The sequence below is a fragment of the Lipophrys pholis genome (assembly GCF_963383615.2).
Source record: "Lipophrys pholis genome assembly, chromosome: 15".
Lineage (NCBI taxonomy): Eukaryota > Metazoa > Chordata > Actinopteri > Blenniiformes > Blenniidae > Lipophrys > Lipophrys pholis.
This window is the reverse complement of record NC_137642.1, coordinates 17,117,825-17,136,862: the sequence shown is the minus strand read 5'-3', so window position 1 is coordinate 17,136,862 and position 19,038 is coordinate 17,117,825. Positions and strand designations below refer to the sequence as shown.

At 41.9% G+C, this 19,038-nt stretch overlaps 1 protein-coding gene across 1 annotated transcript in view; it reads left to right on the top strand.

Moving 5' to 3' along the window:
* Positions 1 to 18,068, top strand: part of LOC308121136 (uncharacterized protein) — a 29,533-nt gene extending 11,465 nt beyond the window's left edge. The window contains exons 2-15 of the mRNA XM_080482225.1: positions 4,970 to 5,067; positions 5,335 to 5,461; positions 5,585 to 5,634; positions 6,907 to 7,012; positions 7,682 to 7,840; positions 7,925 to 8,042; positions 8,143 to 8,189; positions 8,880 to 9,005; positions 9,177 to 9,301; positions 9,381 to 9,521; positions 9,613 to 9,809; positions 10,998 to 11,127; positions 16,045 to 16,238; positions 17,217 to 18,068. Coding sequence (XP_080338351.1) covers positions 5,005 to 5,067; positions 5,335 to 5,461; positions 5,585 to 5,634; positions 6,907 to 7,012; positions 7,682 to 7,840; positions 7,925 to 8,042; positions 8,143 to 8,189; positions 8,880 to 9,005; positions 9,177 to 9,301; positions 9,381 to 9,521; positions 9,613 to 9,809; positions 10,998 to 11,127; positions 16,045 to 16,238; positions 17,217 to 17,451 — 1,818 coding nt within the window. The 5' untranslated portion in view covers positions 4,970 to 5,004 and the 3' untranslated portion in view covers positions 17,452 to 18,068. The remainder of the gene's footprint in view (positions 1 to 4,969; positions 5,068 to 5,334; positions 5,462 to 5,584; positions 5,635 to 6,906; positions 7,013 to 7,681; positions 7,841 to 7,924; positions 8,043 to 8,142; positions 8,190 to 8,879; positions 9,006 to 9,176; positions 9,302 to 9,380; positions 9,522 to 9,612; positions 9,810 to 10,997; positions 11,128 to 16,044; positions 16,239 to 17,216) is intronic.
* The last annotated feature ends 970 nt before the right edge of the window (positions 18,069 to 19,038 follow it).

Sequence of the window (19,038 nt, the reverse complement as noted above, 5' to 3'; positions counted from 1 at the left end):
TGTTCTAAGTCATTCATTCAGCTGACCTCGCTGGAATCACGTCACGGTCTCGCCATGTGTACCAAAAAGGTCCGATAAAATTCACCTGATAAGATTGTAGCATTTTAGAAATGTGAAACACTTGATTTATTCCACATAAACTGAATTCTCTGAAGCCTTTTTATTTTTTCCATCAATAATTTCAGTCTATAAGTAATTTAACAACCACAATGTTTCCAAATCATGGAATATTTTACAAGATCAGATGTTTTTTTTTAATTTATTTTGTTTTAAACTGGAGACTCTATATTTTATATAGTTTTTCCTTTTTTTAACAACAGGGGTCCACATCTTTTCTTAATGAACAAAAGAGCTTAAAAGGGTTTGTTTTCAATTTTTTAAAGATTAACAAATAAGGTAATACTGTGTATACGGTAAACATTTTCATGAAGTGTAGCTATACACAAAAACAACAGTTCACTCTTCATTTCAGGCATTAAAAAATTACAATTAACAACTCCTGGTTTATACTTATCAGCCTTAAGCAGAAAACACACACGTCAAAGAATTGCTTAATCTAATTTAGGAATTGTTACTGTGTCTGAGGTTAGCTTTTATATGGGAAAAAATTGTTCGCTGTTGTTAAAATCTCAATTAAAGCAACCTTTCTGTTAGATTTTATGAGTGCAAAGCTGGGTTTCCCATATAAATGTGGCCAATATACTGATCTGGAATTATAAGAAAAACTCTCTGATGTTAATGTGGGTTTTATAGGCTGTATGGAAGGAACGCACCGTGCTGTCGGAAAACTGTTTTTTCAATTTCTCAGAGATGACGAGCCAAACAGCGATGGGGTCGAAATGAAATATGATGAGGCAACAAATTGAATAGTTAAACAAACAGTAGCAGCTTCCTTTTACTATGAAGAGAGGTTGCAAGGTGAGAGGTGGATTCTGGAGGAGGAGTTGTGACTCCCATCGCTCCACTGACACTTCACAGGCGTGAGAAAAAAGCGCGGATATCATCTTCTCATGTGAGTCTTCAATGTGGGTGGTGTGGTGAAATGGTTTTAAGCCAACGCTGGATGATTTATCAAGTAGCAGAGAACAGGACTGGGCCTGCGGAATGAAGGAAATGTCATCTGATGCCATACGGGTCGTATGAGCCAAGCATCCGCCAGCCCATATTCTCACCTGTTACCAAACACACTGCTTGTCTCCAGCAGATGACACCCCATCCCCCCCAGGAGAAATTGAACACTAGAGTCTTATTAATATAACCACAAGGCCTGGCACATGCACAGCCATGCATAGGCGCATGCACGAATGCACTCTTTAAAATCACACAAATGTATGGCTTGTTGTTAAGCAGAGTATGACTGTCTCATTAGAACCCTTTGAAACCAGAATGTATCTGTAATGGTGCTGTTTAACATATCAAAGCATGGCTTTCATTTCAAGTGTTCACCTGAGCTGAAGAGCACAAATAGGTCTGCCCCCCCCCCACACACACACACACTCCTCTCCTAAGCAACACATGTTGCATCCGAGTGTTTTTGTTCAGCGCAGCATCTGCTATCACAGAGAAATTTTTAGCTACCACAGGAGTGTCATTCTGGTTTGCTCTAATCTGGAGAGGTTTGTCTGATCGAACCGGAAAATTGTGTATTTTGCAATATTGCTAATGTTAAAGTCAGGCTGCCACAGGGATGGCGAGTGCAAAGGAAGACGAAAAGCGGCCTCTCGGGCGCCCATGGAGAAAGAGAGCTAAGTGTTTTTCACGCAGAATGCTCTGCTGCTCGTGTTTGTGCAGCGAGAAGGATTCTCTGCAGGAGCAGGAAGAGAAGATTAATGGGGGGCCTTTGCATCCACACTTGGATCAACAGGGATCAGGTGAGAATGAGGCTATCCAGATTACAGTGGAGGATCTGGGGATAGTTAACGCCAGCTTCAGCCTGCTTGACGAGGACCCCCTGACCCCGAGGAAAAGCATGGCCCGCTCAGTCACCTCTGTGTCTGCCTGCACCAGGGCTCTGAAGAGGAACCGGCTGAGGAACCTGTCTTCTCTACCTGTACAGCCCCACACCGAACAAGCAGCCACTGCAAGCAATGCAGACGATGACGAGCCACAGGAGGAGGACCTGTTGCTGTATGACAGTGGCAGCACGGGAAGCACCCCTGCCTCTGGAAGCCTCCACACGCCACCCGTCATTAATCTGATCCCACCCACTCCCTCTGATGTCGTCGATGACGATCAATTCTTTGACAACAACTCAGAGGAAAGTGTGTCGCACACATACGGGAGCAATGGAAATTCTTCTGCTGCCGGTGACGAGGAGAGTTTTGAAGAAAAAGCAGAGACTATGGAGGAGTCAGAGGAGGGGTGCCCGCCGGCTGAGACTGAAGCCGATGCTGATAGTGAAGCTGAGCTTGTCAAGGGCCTTAGCGATGGAGAACAAAGAGAGACTGTGCCAATTAAAAAGGGAGATAAAGACAAAGAAAAGCCCAGATCCTTACGTAGCGTCTACCAGGTGGCTCCTCTCCCTGAAAATCCCCAGAAAAGTGAGTCAAACAGATTTATTGAAATGCATACTTTTGGGAAACCTAGTACATGTTTTCATACGGGAAATGTGAACATGAAAAGACTCACAACAGGCCAGCTTCTGTGTGTTTGAATCGCCTGACATCTTTGTGGCATTTAGTTTTGTTTGACGAAAAAGCATACTTACTATAGTCCCGTTTGAACATCGGCAAAGCTGTTTAATTAACGTTTGGTGTTTTTAACTGCTTTGAGCTATTTCAGATGATAAACTCACAATTAACCAAGTTTGAGTGATTCTTAGGAGCATTACTGGAGACAAAGTGCTGAAACAAGAACAGTTTTTACAACTCACAGTCGGAACGGCACCAGTCTAAATAAATGATGTCAGATGTCTTCTCAGCTGCTTCTTATGGTGTTGCATATTCAGAGAAAATGGGAAACAGCTAAAAATAACACTAAATATAATTGAAAAAAGAGAGAAACAAAAAAAAGACAAAGAAAAGAAAAGAAAGAAAGAATGGAAGAAAGTGTGTCTCACAAACAGTTTACTTCAAAGAAGCAATATAATCATAATTTCAAAGAAACTTGTTTCGTTTCTGTCTGTCGCAGGAAGCTTCGGCACAGGAATTAATCTTTTATCTTTCACTGAGCACATCCTGGGTGAGTTTCCTCGATGTCACGAGTCTTTGTGTGTGTGTGTGAAATGTTTCCGTTTGAATGAAGCAAAACTCGAGAGGTAAATGGCACCAGATGACGATTCGCTTCATCCAGCTGTTGAGCTCATGTGTTACCTCTTCGTTTTGATCTCAGTTCCCCATTCAGATGAAATTGCAGTCATTATGTGACATGGCTACAGTACATCGAACGCCTCCTTTGGGACTTGCAGAAGTTCCCCTTTGTTGGAATCCCTTTTTAGCCATTGTATGAGTATTCCCCATGTGTGGCTGGTCAGGCGGTTCCCAGGTTTTGGGTTCCTGTGACTCAGCATGCTCTCCTCCCTCGGTCGTCTCTCAAAGAACCTACTTTCTTTTCAAACTGGAGCAGGACAATAATACTGGAAACGATAAGCATCGCTTTTGCCTATCCATTACATAAATGTGTTGAAAAGTCTTGACTCGCTTTTTCATTAAGCTTATGAGTGTCTACGCGTGAACAGTTGTCAAACTGTGTCGCGCTCCAGACCAAAGCATGTTCAGTGCGTTCGTTTGTGCGTTTGTATTGCAGACGATGTCGAAGGTGAGAAATCTCAGTTCAGTTCTGATTTGTCAGCAAGATCAACTAGAAACTGATGTCCATTTCTCCATGGTTCTTCAGCTTGCTCAAAATTCTCTTACTTTTTTTAGCTTTGGTGACGCAGGTGAACGGCTGCCCACCATTATTGTTCTCAACAATTCTCCATCTCGTGGCCCGTCTCAGATGCGCGGTCAAAAAAAAGTCCGGGAGTGAGACTGGAAGTGATTTTCTCAGGGTTTGAGAGACACGCTGTTATGTCTGAGGTCAGCTGGAGGAGGCCGGTCCTACAAGTCCTCGCATTTCTCCAGGGCTCATCGCCTTTCTCATTTGTCTGCTCTGGTGAAGACAGTTTTGCGCGCAGTGTGTTTTGAATTTGTGTAGCTCGAGCCCAGACATTTTGATCCTCCACAGAGTGATTCACAGAGCAGCCAGGTGATGGAGAGAGTGCCAGCTCGCTGCCCCCTCCCGCCCCTCCTCCTTGAACTCCAACCGTCTGTCCAGGACCCAGACGAGATTCCACTGCTGACACACATAAACCAATTACACTGTCTTATCTGATTCTGCCTCCATCTAAACCCCCATCCATGTCAAACCTGCCTTTCAGAAACAAGTCCCTGAAATGAAAAACATGCGTTTAAGAAATTAGGTTGAGTTTTTGTTGGGTAAACTATCTGAAAAGACCACGGTTTTCTTTTTTTTATTATTTTATTAATTGTCCTGATGTTTCAATCTCTCCAGTAATAAAACTCAAAGAAGCCACACACACATTAATGGCCATCTGTTGCTTGAAAAAGCTGTGCCCGGGATTGGAAGTCGTATTTTTGACCTCATTCGTCATGTTGTTATGATAGCAAAAAATAAAGATATCTCCTCGCTGACCGAGTGACATTTAGAAAATATAAGAACATGTTTTCTGTGGGAAAGAACTTGGACTGTCAGAAAAGCATGTCATCAAGCAGACAGACTTTACTGTGTCTGAGTGGTTGCCCGGCAACTCCATGTGGCTGTGTCCAGTATCAGCATCAGCTAATGCACTGCAAACAAACCTGGTGACCTGCGCGCCAGAAAAAGGCTGAGAGGCCGAAAACCATGTGAAGAGGCTGGCTTAAAAAGGCAAAAACAAGAGCCCGATTGAGCGGCTTGTTGTATTTACTGACGTACGCGGGACTTGTTGGGATTAATGCTTGTCTATTTACTGATTCCTTTCACCGTGCAGATGACCTAAGCAACAAAGAATTGAGCGACTCCGACATGCTGAAGGGTGAACTTTCTCTGCTTCCCTCCAGCGCCACTATGGACACATTTACCAAAAGGGTATGGCTCTCACCAAAAATCCCCTCTCATGATCTCCCCGTACAGTGCATCACATGCTCCACATGCACCTTTAATGTATTTAAAGGTAATCCACAGAGAGAGTCACCACACATTCCTGTGAGAAAATGTGCTTTATCTGATTTAGAGTGTGGCTGTGTATAAGTCAAGAATACTTGGTGACTGTAAATTGATTAGACGAGGATGTGTGGGGTTTTTTTTTCCTTTTTTTTTTGTCCAACGTGAGCTGAAACCTGTATTACGTGACAGATGCCGCTAACTCGCTCCTGCAGTCTCGGGGACACGCTGACCAGGAGCGCCACTTTCCATGCTTTAACCCAGGCGTCGGACCAGCGCCAAGAGGAGGGATCGGCTCAACAGCGGCGCGTAACTGTTGGTGAGCGTGGCGTCAGCATGTGGACAAGCAACACTGCCCCGCATAATAATCCCCGTTCCAGCTGTTGCAAAACTCAAACACTACCTCACAAGTGTCTGTTTTTCTTTATGTTTTCATATGCAGCGTCATATATGCCTCGCTCTAAGGATCAGAATGGAAACTTCCCCGAGAAGGTATTGTAAACCATCAAAGCGGGGCCTTCAGGGTGGCATCAGCACACAGCCCAGAGCTGCAGCAATTACAGAATATGCTCTGTTTATATTTCCCAGCTCCCTTGATCTGTCAAAGCAATGACTCCGCAAATAGTCTCGGGATTTTAGTCTTTGTTTCCAGGATTTACCAAGCAAGATTGCTCGTATCCTTAGCGATCCATGTGTAAGCTGAAACACAAAATGCTCGTTTTTTTTTTTTTTTTTTAAAAAGGAAAATTGCTCACGTCCTGCACCTATTATATCCATGTATTATCAGTGATTTTACTTTCCTCTGGAACATCATCCATTACATATGACTCATTTAAGTAGTCATGCCACATTTAGCTTAAACAGCCACACCTTTTTCTATAGCCTCACAAAATGACTTTGAATTCTTTGCGTGGATTTTCTCTATCATAATGATGGCAAGATCCCTAAGACAAGGCAGACCTCTCACATCAATTTCTTCATTCCTAGCCACCTTATAAAGCCTCTGGTGGCAGAAGGGAACGCTGTAGTGTTTCTTCCCAGGAACACCATAAACAGAACATCTGTGACTAAGGCAATAATTACACAGAAACCTGTGTTTAGGTTTCCCACTAAAGCAAACATTTCTCTGTCTTCTATAAACATTTATTTACATTTAGGCACACAAATATGTTTTTTTTCTGCTGTAATATGTCTGGACGTGTATATCCGATGTAGTCATACCTCCTTCCAATAAGCTGGTGACACAGACAGGGAGAAGCCTGGAATTTAACCATGTTTTGTCTTGACTCCTTGCCACCAACCAAAGGTGTTTTTACACGCCGCCGTTTGAGTCAGACCATTTTTTGCATCATAGCTTGAACCCTTTACACTTCCCAGCTACACCTTACATTTGAAAATGGGAACATGAGGTACGATTGATCCGATCTTTACCACTTTACAAAAATATTTGCTGCTACATCTAATTGAAAACTTTTCAGTCAAGCAACAAGAAAGATTATATTACGATCCTATATGGTCTTCTCTTCAAGATCCACGTGCAAAAATGGCGGTGCCAGAAAGACGCCATGACAAACAGAAAGCTTAAGCAGAGCTGCAATTTTGTTATAAACTGTACATACTAAATATGACAAGATCTTGTGGTTTAAAGAGTGTGTTGTTTGTGTACGTGACAAATTGAAAAACAGTACATATTTTGTAGTGAGGCAGTGCTTCAAGCAGTTTTCCACCAGCAGCAGGTGTGTAGCCTCTCATTTCCCCCCCCAGGATGAAGATAGGCAAGTGGCCAAATCTCTCAGGGAGCTGAACACAGAGGAAGTCTGCCAGTGGTTTACCAGCATTGGACTACAGAAATGTCTCCCTTTCATCAGAGGTACTGCGCATTCTTCTGTCTCCTATCCAAGCCCTATGGCTGTGCAGCAAAGACAGGCGTTGCCAGTTTAATTTATCTTTACTTCAGATCAAATAAACTTTTCAATAGGAATGTCAAAACTTGAGTCAAGGAAATCCACTAAACTGACAGATTAAATCTGACATGACAGCATGATGATGATACGATATAACGTGATGATGATGATTATGATGATGATGATGATCAGTCTTTTTTGCTGCACCCCTTTCACAGCGGTGAACTCAGCATGCATCATAGGCTTGGATTTTTTTTTTTTTTTCATGACAGATGCATTTTCTGCCTCTGTAAAAAGTCCATCTCAAACTTTAAGGCAAAATAAAATAAATCTATCCATGGAGGAAAGAAAATATGACGCTATTTGTGCTATTATAGATTCTGCTAAAAAAACAAATCTGTTATTTTAATTCAGACTATAATTGAACTATTTTAGATATACATTGTGTAGTAAAGATTTAACAGTGATTTTTTTCACGCTCAGTTGTAGTTCATTATAGAAATTTCTTTCCAGAAAAATCTTTAAAGAAAAAAAAAAAAATTTACTCTTTTACTAACAAGTAGGTCTTCTTTTTAAAGAAACAAATGTGATTTCTGGGAGTTTAATTTTGTCATTGTCATTGTCATCCCTTTCAGAGGCAAAACTCTCTGGAGCAGAAATTGCTTCAGTCGACCTGAAAACTTTGGACATTCTCCAGATCGTCTCACTGGAAGAGAGGGAGCAGTTACTGTCAGCCATTTATAACGAGCTTCACCCGCCCAGCACTGCCTCCCAGAGACTCGACTCTTTGCTCGGTATAGTCTCACCTTTAAGACCCGATAAACATTTCCCGAAGAATAGGGTAAACAAGTTCACTTGATATTTTCTTTGTCACACAGGATCCTTAGGACCAAATAATGTGGAGACGTTCACTACCACACTGGTGTCGATGACCAAGTCCAAATCTTCTCCTCATGTGAGCTGCCTGAGTATGAATCGGCGTTCCCTCAAACTCAGGTAACGCCTCTCTTTACTTTACAAACGAAAAAAATTAATTTAAAATTTTTTTAAAAAAAATAACACAAACCTATAACGTCTTGGCTTATTTCTGTCATAGAAACAACACCCAGAGGAACTGTCAACTGGTAGAGATTACCATCAATGGTGAGTACTTGAATTGAGCTGATTAACTACTGACTATGTTCTCGGTGAAATATCAGTGACAAAATAAAGTACGGGGTTTTAAAAAGTGGGAGGATGAGCGCCCCCTCTCTCACTCTCACACACAGCTTGAACCAAATTCTCCACCAAAGTTGGGCACTGCACATGCTTTATCTCACACCAGCATTGAATGGTTGAGTGCTGGATTTCAGCTATTCATTGTTGAGACAACCCATAACTCTTAAAGTAGATTTTTAAAAAATATATAATATAATCCTTTTTATGGTCTGCAACACAATTAATAAATGAACAGTCTTGCACTAAAGCTCAATTTACAGTTTCAGTTCATTTCTCTTACACTTACAATGAATTCAGTTTCACACTCCAATTAGTTCTGGTTAGCAGGATTTTCATGCTTCTCAGAGATTAGAAGGGAAAATAAATCAAGCTGAGAAAAAGCATCCCCGTGACCTCTAACTTTCTTCCCATTGCTGTGCCCCAGCCCCACACTTTGAAAACCATTCTGCTATAAAGGAAACCAGTGTTATTTTCCGAATACATCAAGTTTAGATATCATACCTTCAGTGATGATAAATATAACATGATGCATTTGTGTAGCTTGTGGGTGAGAAATGTCTTCATTATTGATCATGCACACTGGGCATACCACTGTCTGCCTTACTTATGTTGCAGCTTCAGAGCGGATAGTACATCTGAGAACCCCAAAGGAAACCACAGTGGGAAAAATCATGGAGTCTTGTATTAAAATGCTGGGAGTGAACGAAGATAAGAGCCTGTTCACGCTGAAAGAAAAACAAGGTGCTCAGGAACAACATGCACACTCCATCATGTGTTCTCCGCTAAACGATACTGTCACACTGTACACATTTACTGGCATCTTCACCATGTACAGTTGCATCAACCTTCAAAAGCCTCCCATTCAAGGTAAGCTGAATATGAATACACTGTGCATATGCTCTTACTACTTAGGGTCATCAGAGGACCTCCCACCGGATCAACAGATTGGAGTTTTATTGTCCTCGATGTTATCATCATCCTCTTCATCATCACTGTCATCAGAGAGCAGTCAGCTCGAGCTGCACTTGTGTAAAATGGTAGATTGCTTGGGCACGTTTATTGCAGACTGTTGACGACATGCTACAACATTCACCTGAAATTAATTTTGTATCACAGGACAAACCAACAAACAGTCCAGATGTTAATAGCGTCAATGGCAACATGAATAAAAATATCCAGGGGAGCCAACCAGCTAAAGAAGAGCGGATACGTGAACTAAATCAACAGGTGGATTCGCTACAGAACGTCGTCCTTCAGGTTAATATTACTGATTAACAATGTGTGATAAACTAACATTTAACCGAGGACTCCATGTCATGACCATGTTGACCTCTTTAACCCCCGATAGATCCAGGAGCTACACCACGGCCTGGTAGCTTTTTGTTCTGAGTTAAAGAATTCAGATGGTGATGAGAATTTGGACCAGCTTGGATCCGCCGAGCTCAAACAGAGGCTGGAACTGGTTAACCACCGCCTGAATGACAAGAGGCAGAGCCTCCAGACCCTCAGAGACGACATTAACAACTTCGCTGCTCACAAAAAAAAGTAGGTGAACCATCCATGCTCGTGCAATGCAAAACCACTTTTCCACATTTATTTGAAGACCACAATAATTTATGTAGTTGCACAGTACATAAAAAAAAAAAGAAAGATGGGGAAAGACTAGGTAATACTAGTAATAGTTCGTTTTAAACTTTAACATCACGGAGGTTGGACTATTCCACTTACAAAAAGTCCAAATGACAAATAGAACTTTTGCGGAGAACAACACAATTCATCTAAAAAATAGAGTACAGACAAAAGGTTTTTGTGGTTCATAGATTGTTTTATGTTCCGCTTATTGTGGCAATAAATATCATGCTATTGGAATTCCTCTTTAAAATGGTGCCATGCTTGCAAAGAATCATTCGTAAGATCAGTGAGCAGAGCCGAGTTTGGGGTTTTGCACCCATGAAAACAATTCCTAATCTTCTCTGTAAATGAAAAGCTGCTTTTTCTCTGCAGTTGCTATTGAGTTTTGTTTCGAGCGTCTGGTATCTCCAGGTTGCGAACAATCTGAATGTCACCTCTCAATGCACAGAGGACAGATCTCAAGATGAAATTCTCAATCCCATCTCCCCAAACTCTTCCAAAAGGAAACCAACTCCCCACAGAGCAGGAATTATCACAGACTACCTCCAGAGTCAAGAGGATGTAGCGTCCTGCCATCAGCCCTGGCTTCAACACATTGCTGTCCATTCCAGAGTGATGAACTATGGCTTGAACGCAACAAATGCTGGTTGAAGTGAGTTTATGTTGTCCCACAGCACTCTGTGAGCACACTGGTGACCACCATGAGGAGGAGGAGCAAGGCTATTGTGGCTCCGTATGATTCGTCCTCATGTTACTGAGGCTGCTGGTTGAGAAAGGGATAAATTGTTGTGGACAAACAAACAAACAGGAGTTCGGAGGTTTTAGCAAATCTTTTTTTTATAGGTGCAACCCAATAAAATCACCCCTGCTGCTCATCAAATAAATGTATAGTTCTTACAAATGTTACACCACTGAAAAGAGAAGGGGCAGCTTTACACTGGCATAAAGTTTTGTCATTACAACAAAGAAATAATATAACAAACACAACTTTCTCCCTCTGTGTGGCTCTGGTGTTTGTGCACTTGATAGTGTCTGTTTCTGTGTTTACCCTGTGATGATTTGGTGTCTTGTCTAAGTGAAATGCATTCTCTGATCCCTCAGGCAGTTGGAGGTTCGTCTCTTGGAAAAGATGAAGCTGAACTGCCAAGTTTTTAAGGAGGAAATTTCTATCGTGCATCTCAGCCGACAAGCTGCTCACCTCCAAAATGCTCTGCAAGACAGCTATGTTAAGGTACACTGGCACAATAAAGATTAAGTTGCATGCTGAGGGTCTGAGCCCGGTCAGTGGAGTTCAAGCAGCAGCATGTGAAAAACAGTTACACCAATATGTGGGAAAGCTGCATCGTCAGAGGCTGAGAATGTTTTCATTGCTAAAAATAAAAAAAAAATGAGACGCTGCTATTTGCACCAAAGCATCTCTTGATAGCGAGAAAGGCATGCGTGGTATGGGATAATAAAATCTTACTGTTGCTGAGGACAAAAACCAAGACAAATTTGGTGATTTGGGAAAATGAAGCCAGGAAAAGCAGTCTATCACCAAATCTTTTCATCAGACACCACACATAAATCTAGAGACTCTCCAAAGTTCCTATTGTATTAAATAACTGTCCAGATCTATAAAGATGGTCTCAGATTTCTGGGATGGGAGGACAGTCTTTGACACTCCAGTTCTGTGATTGAAGTGTGTTTCCTGTTGCACTGCAATTCAGTCCATTGTAACTATATGAGTCCTTAGGATGAACATGCATTTTTTTTTCCCCCCCTCACAAACTGATGTTTAGCGCTGACATTCGAGAGCCTGTGACCATACCAACAATGGAATGTGTGTGACAAAAGCCACTGGGAGAGTGCATCGGAGAAATGGGCCAGCATGTGTAAAACTATCTCTACCTATCCCCAGAGGAGCTCACTTCTTTTTTAATGTGGCTCTTTTATCCCGTTGGAGAAGCCCTAACGAGGTGCCATGAAAGGACACACGCGGCTTCAGCTTTTGAAAGGTGCCCCGTGTCACGTTGCCACCCCGGGGCCACGCTTTTTTAGGTGCCGAGTTTGTGGGAAAAGCTGCAGCGCTAATGTTTATCATATGACCTAATCAGAGTTAACACACAGGTCAGAGCTGAGGAGCAGCCTGGGAACTGATAGAGCCACTGTTCAAATAAGGAACAGACCGCCCTGTGTTTGGTCTTGTAGGCTGCCTCGCATTACAGACAATAAGGAAATATTTCATCATCGGCAGCCTAATCTCCAGGATCTATTGCAACTGGAGAGCATCAATAAAGCGGCCGAGCGGGAGGGAGAACAAGAAACAGGCACAGGAGTGAAGGGAGGAGGGAAAGGACAACAAATGATGGAAATGACTTTCAATAAGTAGTTTAGTTTGGACGAGTCAAAACTTCAGACTGAAGAAAGGAAATTGAAAGAATTACTCCTCGGTCTCCTTTGTTCTTTAAGTAAGGCGGCAAAGGGTTAGGGTTAATAAAAAAATTTAAATCCTTCATCTTTTCATTCAGACACACTCGTTCTCACTGAGCTCTCTCCAATGAACGTCGCTGCAGTTGAGGGAGTCAGGGCATCGGCATTCACACTGACAGCATTGAATGTAGATCTACTAACACCTATTATTACAAATGAAATGCAATCCTTCCCACTTAGCAACTACGTTAGCTGGCCTGTCAGAGAATCGTTTGTCACACTCGGTGAAATAAAGTCCTCCCACAGATCAGGTTTTAGCTTCCTGAAACGCAGGTAAATTCATGCGTTTCTGAAATATAAAACTTACAGTGACATTTTCTCACTACTGAGATGAAAAAGGTTGCTTGGGTGACCTTTGCAATCTTAACTACACAGTTATAATTGATCTATTCACTTTGTCTGGTGTGTATGTGCCTTGTGTCTGGCCCAGGTAGGAAAGGATTTGATCTGATCTTGTGGATAAACAAGTAGAATATGAAGAAAAAAATTCCTCGGGTTTTTGGCATGTGTCCAAAATTGAACTAAAGAGGAAAATGAAGTATATTAGAGTCTGCTCCTCAAGGGGCTTTGACTGTGTTTCCGAGGGTATATCCTGTCTGGCCACTTGTCTGAAGAGAGAGAAGCCTTAGCTTTGACCCCTGACCCTGGCGAGGCAGCATGTATTGCTGCAAGGCATTCGCACGCCACGCAGGGGGGGAGGGGAGTATGCCAAGAGGCTGGATAAAGGAACACTGGAATTCAGTGGTTGGGCTCACAAGTTATTCCTGATCCCTTCAAGCTACTTGCGGTGCGATCTCCTCCAAAGCTAATCATTACATCTTGGTGGTCTCTTGGCTTTGACGCAGCCTCAGTTGTTCCAAGTAGCACTATCTGTAATCTTCAAGACTTTGTTCTGAGAAACAACAATAATAAACTTGCAATTTCAGCTGAGGCCAGTGCTTGTTCAGCAGACAACAAATACAGGTGACAAAGTGACCTGAAACCAGCAGCACACACACACACTGAGGATGAGCTTCAAAGTAGTGTTCATGCTTATGGTGCAGCTCTACGGCAAGGGTGAAAGTTAAGGGGGTAAAAAAAAGGAAAGAATTTGATTTGAGTCCAATTCAACTGTGCTTGCACTGAATATTTGAACATTCAGAATGTAAACAAATGTAAAAGAGATTTGAAGAAGTGCCAACAAACCAAAGGCCTGACTATCATACAGTGTGTTCTGTGACATAACTTCAAACGCCTCCCATCAATGCTTTGTGCTAGACTAAATGCAATGTGGGATTAGCGTGTGGTGTTACTTAACGGTGCTTTTACCAGCTGGACATTTGTTTAACACCAACAAACAACATCTGCTGCAAGGATACATCAGTTCTGAAATCTAAATAGTCTTGTGTACGAACTGTGTTGGGATGACTGTGACCGAATTGGTCGAACAAGTCTACTTTCAATCGAAAAGTTTGTGGTACAGTTCCCTTTTATTAGACAACACACTGAAGCCCACATTTCTGCCAATGTGCCAGCAACTTGCATGGCAGCAGCTGTGTGTGCATGAATGGCTGAATGTGTCTGATCATGAGAAGTGAGTTTGACTCCTGAGGGGCTGCGCTACTCTGAACAAGTTAAAGGTAATTCTTGTCTTTGGTCTATTTAAAAGGGGTTTTTGTTTGTGGTGCGATCAGACATCCATCAAACTTTCCTCAAATCACACAAAGTGGAGATTTTTGAAATGGTCCTGCAAAGTGTAAAGTTGTATGACTAGGTGAAACTAATCCAGCAATTGCAGCACAGTTCCTGATATCTGAACCACATCTGAGAAATGTGAACACACCCTCAAGTAAAGTAATAAACATGCTGTCATAGTCATATTTTTATGTTTCCAAAAGGGCGTGACTGACAATTTAAGTCATAAATCTATGTGTTTTAACAGACTGTATATTCCTTCCATTGTTGATTTTGTTTTTCCCCACGTGATCAAAACTGTGACAGAAAGTAGTGAATAGAGAAAGAACAAATTGGCACAGATTATGTTTCGCTGAAAACGTCCACACGTGATGCAGCAGAAATCAGATTCATCGAATTCATGACACCCGTTTGAGTCATAGCAGTATTTTGCAAAGTTTTACAGTAAATTTACCACGCCTACGTACCTCCGGTATTTGGTGCTGTTTGCACTGTAAATAAAAGGTTGATCATGGTTTAATGAGGTTAACAGGATTTCAAATTTTTTACTCTGTTATCGGGAATAAAATAACATATTAAACACAAATAATTACTGTGAGTATAGCACTATACTCTATAAGAGGGGGGCTCGATAAGAACCATGTTCCTAAATGATAAAACTACAGCATTTCTATAGTACTTGTACGTGATTACTTGTGAATGTAGAACTATTTCAAATCAGCTTCAGCTTCAAGAGAGAAAAAAAAGATCAATAGTAATCTATTATCTGTCCTGACAGGTTAGTTGATTCTCAAGTTTTTTATGCTGATCCGTACACATTGTTGTCTTTTTGTAAGCAGATGTAGGAGTGGTATAGATCGTTTTTAACTAAACCTCAGCAAGAAAAACAACAAGTATAAATACCTGTAATCTAAAGTGCGCCTCCTGCAGACACAGTGGATGAGATTTCATTAGAGAAAGGAACATCTATCACAATGACTCGAGGCCTCTGTGACAGGTTCCCATGCATCACTAATGATAGCTCACATGCATGCTTCACCTGACTAAACAGCTTCGATCAGGACACACTAAAAACTACAAACAGGATTGCATCAGAAGGGGTTGTGCCTCTCCTCTAAACTGACCAGGACTCCCGCACTACACTCTACAAGAGAAGCACTTTCCATTCCCCTTCTCATTTGGTTGTGCCCTGTTCCTCCCTTTCCTCTTAATGGTAAAAAAAATAAGCGCACCCATTCATGCATCCTTCTTCTATACCACCTCATCCAACTCAGGGCTGCAGGATGCTGGAGCCAATCCTAATCTCTGTACAGGTTGACAGTGAATCACTTCAAGCGCTGAGAGACAGTCATGCGCATTCACAACTTTGGGCAATTTAGAGTCACCAGTTAACTATAAGTGCATGTTTTTAGATTGTGGGTAGCCAGCCGAAGTGAAGCTGAACTTACATGCGCCACCTTCTCAAACACAGTAAAAAAATAATTTTTTCAAATGTTGTAAATCAAGTTGCACATTAATGTGTCAGTATAAACTCCTCCTAGTTTATGCTTCTGGAACCTGAATTCAATATTCCATGTTCATGAACGCAACAACACGCTAAATGGGAAATGTGTGTTTAACTTGCGTGCCGGTCACCAGCAATCCTCAGCGACCACTCACATTTGTCCACAATATTTGAGCCCATTTCTAAACAAACCTTTCATAGATCCGGCACTTAGTATTTTGTTGTTTGTCAGGATATAGAGAATTGCTTAAGCACTTTGATCACTTTTTCTCAGATATCAATTTTACATGTGAAACAGGAGGTGTCTTCAAAGAAATGAAGATAGAGAGGAAGAAAACACTCAAAACAATTAGTATGAAAGGAACATGCCGTACCCATGCAGTAAAATGTGAAATCACGCCCCCACAAACTTATTCTTGCTTAAATCATCACTGTTTTCCCCTCTGAGCCCTTTTTCCCTTCATTATTGAGTGCATGTGATCTTCTTTCCTCGTTCAGGAGAAAGCTGAAAGAAAGACTTTGGCCATCGGCAGCCTGAGCCAGCTGGTGTCACCGCAGTCCCCTGCCATGCTGCTGATGGTACAGGAAAACCAGAACCCTGATGGCTGTTACGGCTTCATGTGTAGCCAAAGAGAAGGCAGCGGATTAGTTGTCGTCAAGGTGGACGACTCTCATCTCTGCGTGGATGACAGGTAACACCAAAACACACTCAAAGTGCAATTAATCCAGGCTTAAAGACAAACACTTATTTAGTGTTCTTAGCTACAGCTCAGTAAGCTTTCCAAATCCCCCTAATCTCATCTATTTCCTTCATCCTTTTATTTTTCAATGCTTGGTAGCTATGGCGACGCATCAGACATCGGCCCCAAAACAAGCAATGCTGTAATGTAATACTTGGATACAGAAGAGAGTGAAAAGGAGTAGATAAAAGAAGTTTGGATAATTAAGTAATTATAGAATTACAGCAAGTCCATAGATACCAAAGCAATGTCAAACTCATGAGTGTCCTCGCATGCATGAACGCACACATGCACACACACAAAACTGCAGCTATACCTTTATGGGGCCTCACTATAGATTTTTTATTTTTTTTAAGCCCTGTACCCTGATCTTAACCACCACAACCAATGTCTAACCTTAGCTCTAACCTTCATCATGTCCTTAATCCTAACTTTAACCTGCGTTCTGCATTATGGACCTGGCAAGGTAGATGGGGACCGAGTTGGTAGTGTGTACAGTTTTTTCAGGCCACACAAACAGAGAAATTCAAGACCTCACACACAAGCATGCACACACTCAGACTTGCAGCACCACTGGTGGGGCCTTCTCTATGAAGTTGACATCTGTCTCAGAAACAATCCTGCCAAGAAGAAAAGCTGTGAGCATGACAGTGAAGAGACAGAACCACAGAAGCTCAAAAGAGTCTTTGAGGCCCACTGTGTGTGCTCACTTATCTCTGCATCTGTGCCAACACTCTTTATGCAGCTAATGAAGAAACACAAAGGACTGCTATTTGACTGTCAGCCTTATCTGAAAGTCCATAAATAAAACTAATGAAGGGACTCTTTCATGAGTTATGAGCATTTCTCATGAAACATGAAATAAACTTTAATTCCCTCAAATTAATCTTTTAATTGCCTTTTGTTTGCATTTCTATGATGCTACCACAGGATAGTGGAGGTGAATGGTGTGCCGGTCGTCAACTCTACACTGGAAGAGCTTACAGACATCTTGCTGAAGGGACCGGGTGCTCAAATTGTCCTCCTTCGCCAGCCTCCACCCACCTTCACCTCTGCAATGGAACCAAAGCACACTGTCTGTCCACATGCCACGCAAACAAACAGGCCGGAAGGAAATCCAGACACCATGGAAACAACACCACAACGCAAGGTGATGGCAATCTGATGATAAGAGACGCAGTGAGGTTGAAAGCAACATTTAGTGTAAACTGCTATTTATTTGTCATTAACTTGTACATGTGACCATGTTTGCTGTTCTGTCAAATATTGCTTGACTTGCCAGGGTAGTGGTTATGTATATGGTTATTTTTGTTTCCTTACAAGATGTATAAATTTGTTCTAGGTAGTTCGTAACATTTGATCTGTTTCGATGTGATTTTGTGCGGCGCAACGCCAGGGAATAAATAGCACAAGTCAAATGCATTCATCTTTTACTTGTATTTGGAGGATTTCTTGCTGTATGTTATGAGTTTTGCACAGGGAAAATATAAAATAAAAGAAAGAAAGAACAAACAGAGTGTATTGTTACAGGGCTTTGCTCCACTGGATATGTGATAAGGCATTGCTTTTTTAGCACTCAGCACAGTCCTTCCTGGGAATGTAACAATGTAAGCCTGATGAGCTCTCTGCATGCTTCCCCCTTTTTAAGAGCAGATACAGAACCAGATAGAGTCAGAAAATATATGACGTAATGTGAGGACACATCCAAAAGCTTTGGATCACGTCTGGAAGCTTTCTCTCTGCAGATTTGACACTAAGATGGTCTGGAACAGTGTTCAGAGCAAAAAAAAAAAAAAAAAAAAGATTCTTAAAAAATAGGTCATGTCTCCACGCTGTAAGTTTGTAATGTAATCCACTGTGCTGTAGGAATAAACCCCTGGGCCCGGAAATGCCTCATTTCTCAGCCTTGTTCTCCCTCGTTAAGTGGCAGTGGATCATGCAAGTCTGACAGAAAGACAGCACAAACACTACCAAACCCTGACCTAGAACCCAGGGGTCCAAAGAGCCTGAGAGGAAAAATGATGGGACCAGTTTTGTTTGTCAGCTGATGAGAAAGTTCACGGGTCAGTCACCAAACAGTTGCATGTTAATGGTTTTGCAATCAAAGCTAAATGAAGTCCATATAATCCAGATGATGAGAGAGATGGCTTTTTTTTTGTTGCCAAACAGATCCACAAGAAGGGAGGAGTATGATGCTGGCTGGCTGGAGATTTGAAAGACTTAGTCACAGGCCTGGGAAATTGGAGTCAACCGCGCCACGGCATGCTCATCTGCCGCTGACACAGATGAACCATAATGACACACCTCAAGAAGCACAACAATGCAATGAGACGTTATCCAAAACCACAAAACAATGCAATGACATTGTATAGACACACAGAGCTTCAAATGGAAGACGAGGGAGACAAAGAGGATAGCATCAGAGGAGAAGAAACGGAGTAAAAACCGGGGGCAATGATCAGGTTCATCGTCAATATAAGCATGCAGCAGCAACTATGAGGCCAGTCTGGTCTATTCTTCCATTCAGCACCGAGAGAAATTCATTGCTCAGTAAAGTAAAGCCACACAGAGACAGAGAGCAGAGGAGAGAATGTGTCATGGCTGAATTCATGGAAATAAATTAACGCTGGAGAAAATGAGACAAAATCCTATAAACACCACTGCTGGCAAGAGTAAAAAGACACCGTGGGATTCCCATTGACCAACACACACCAGAACACACACTCGCAGGCTTTGATACTCCAGCTATAAA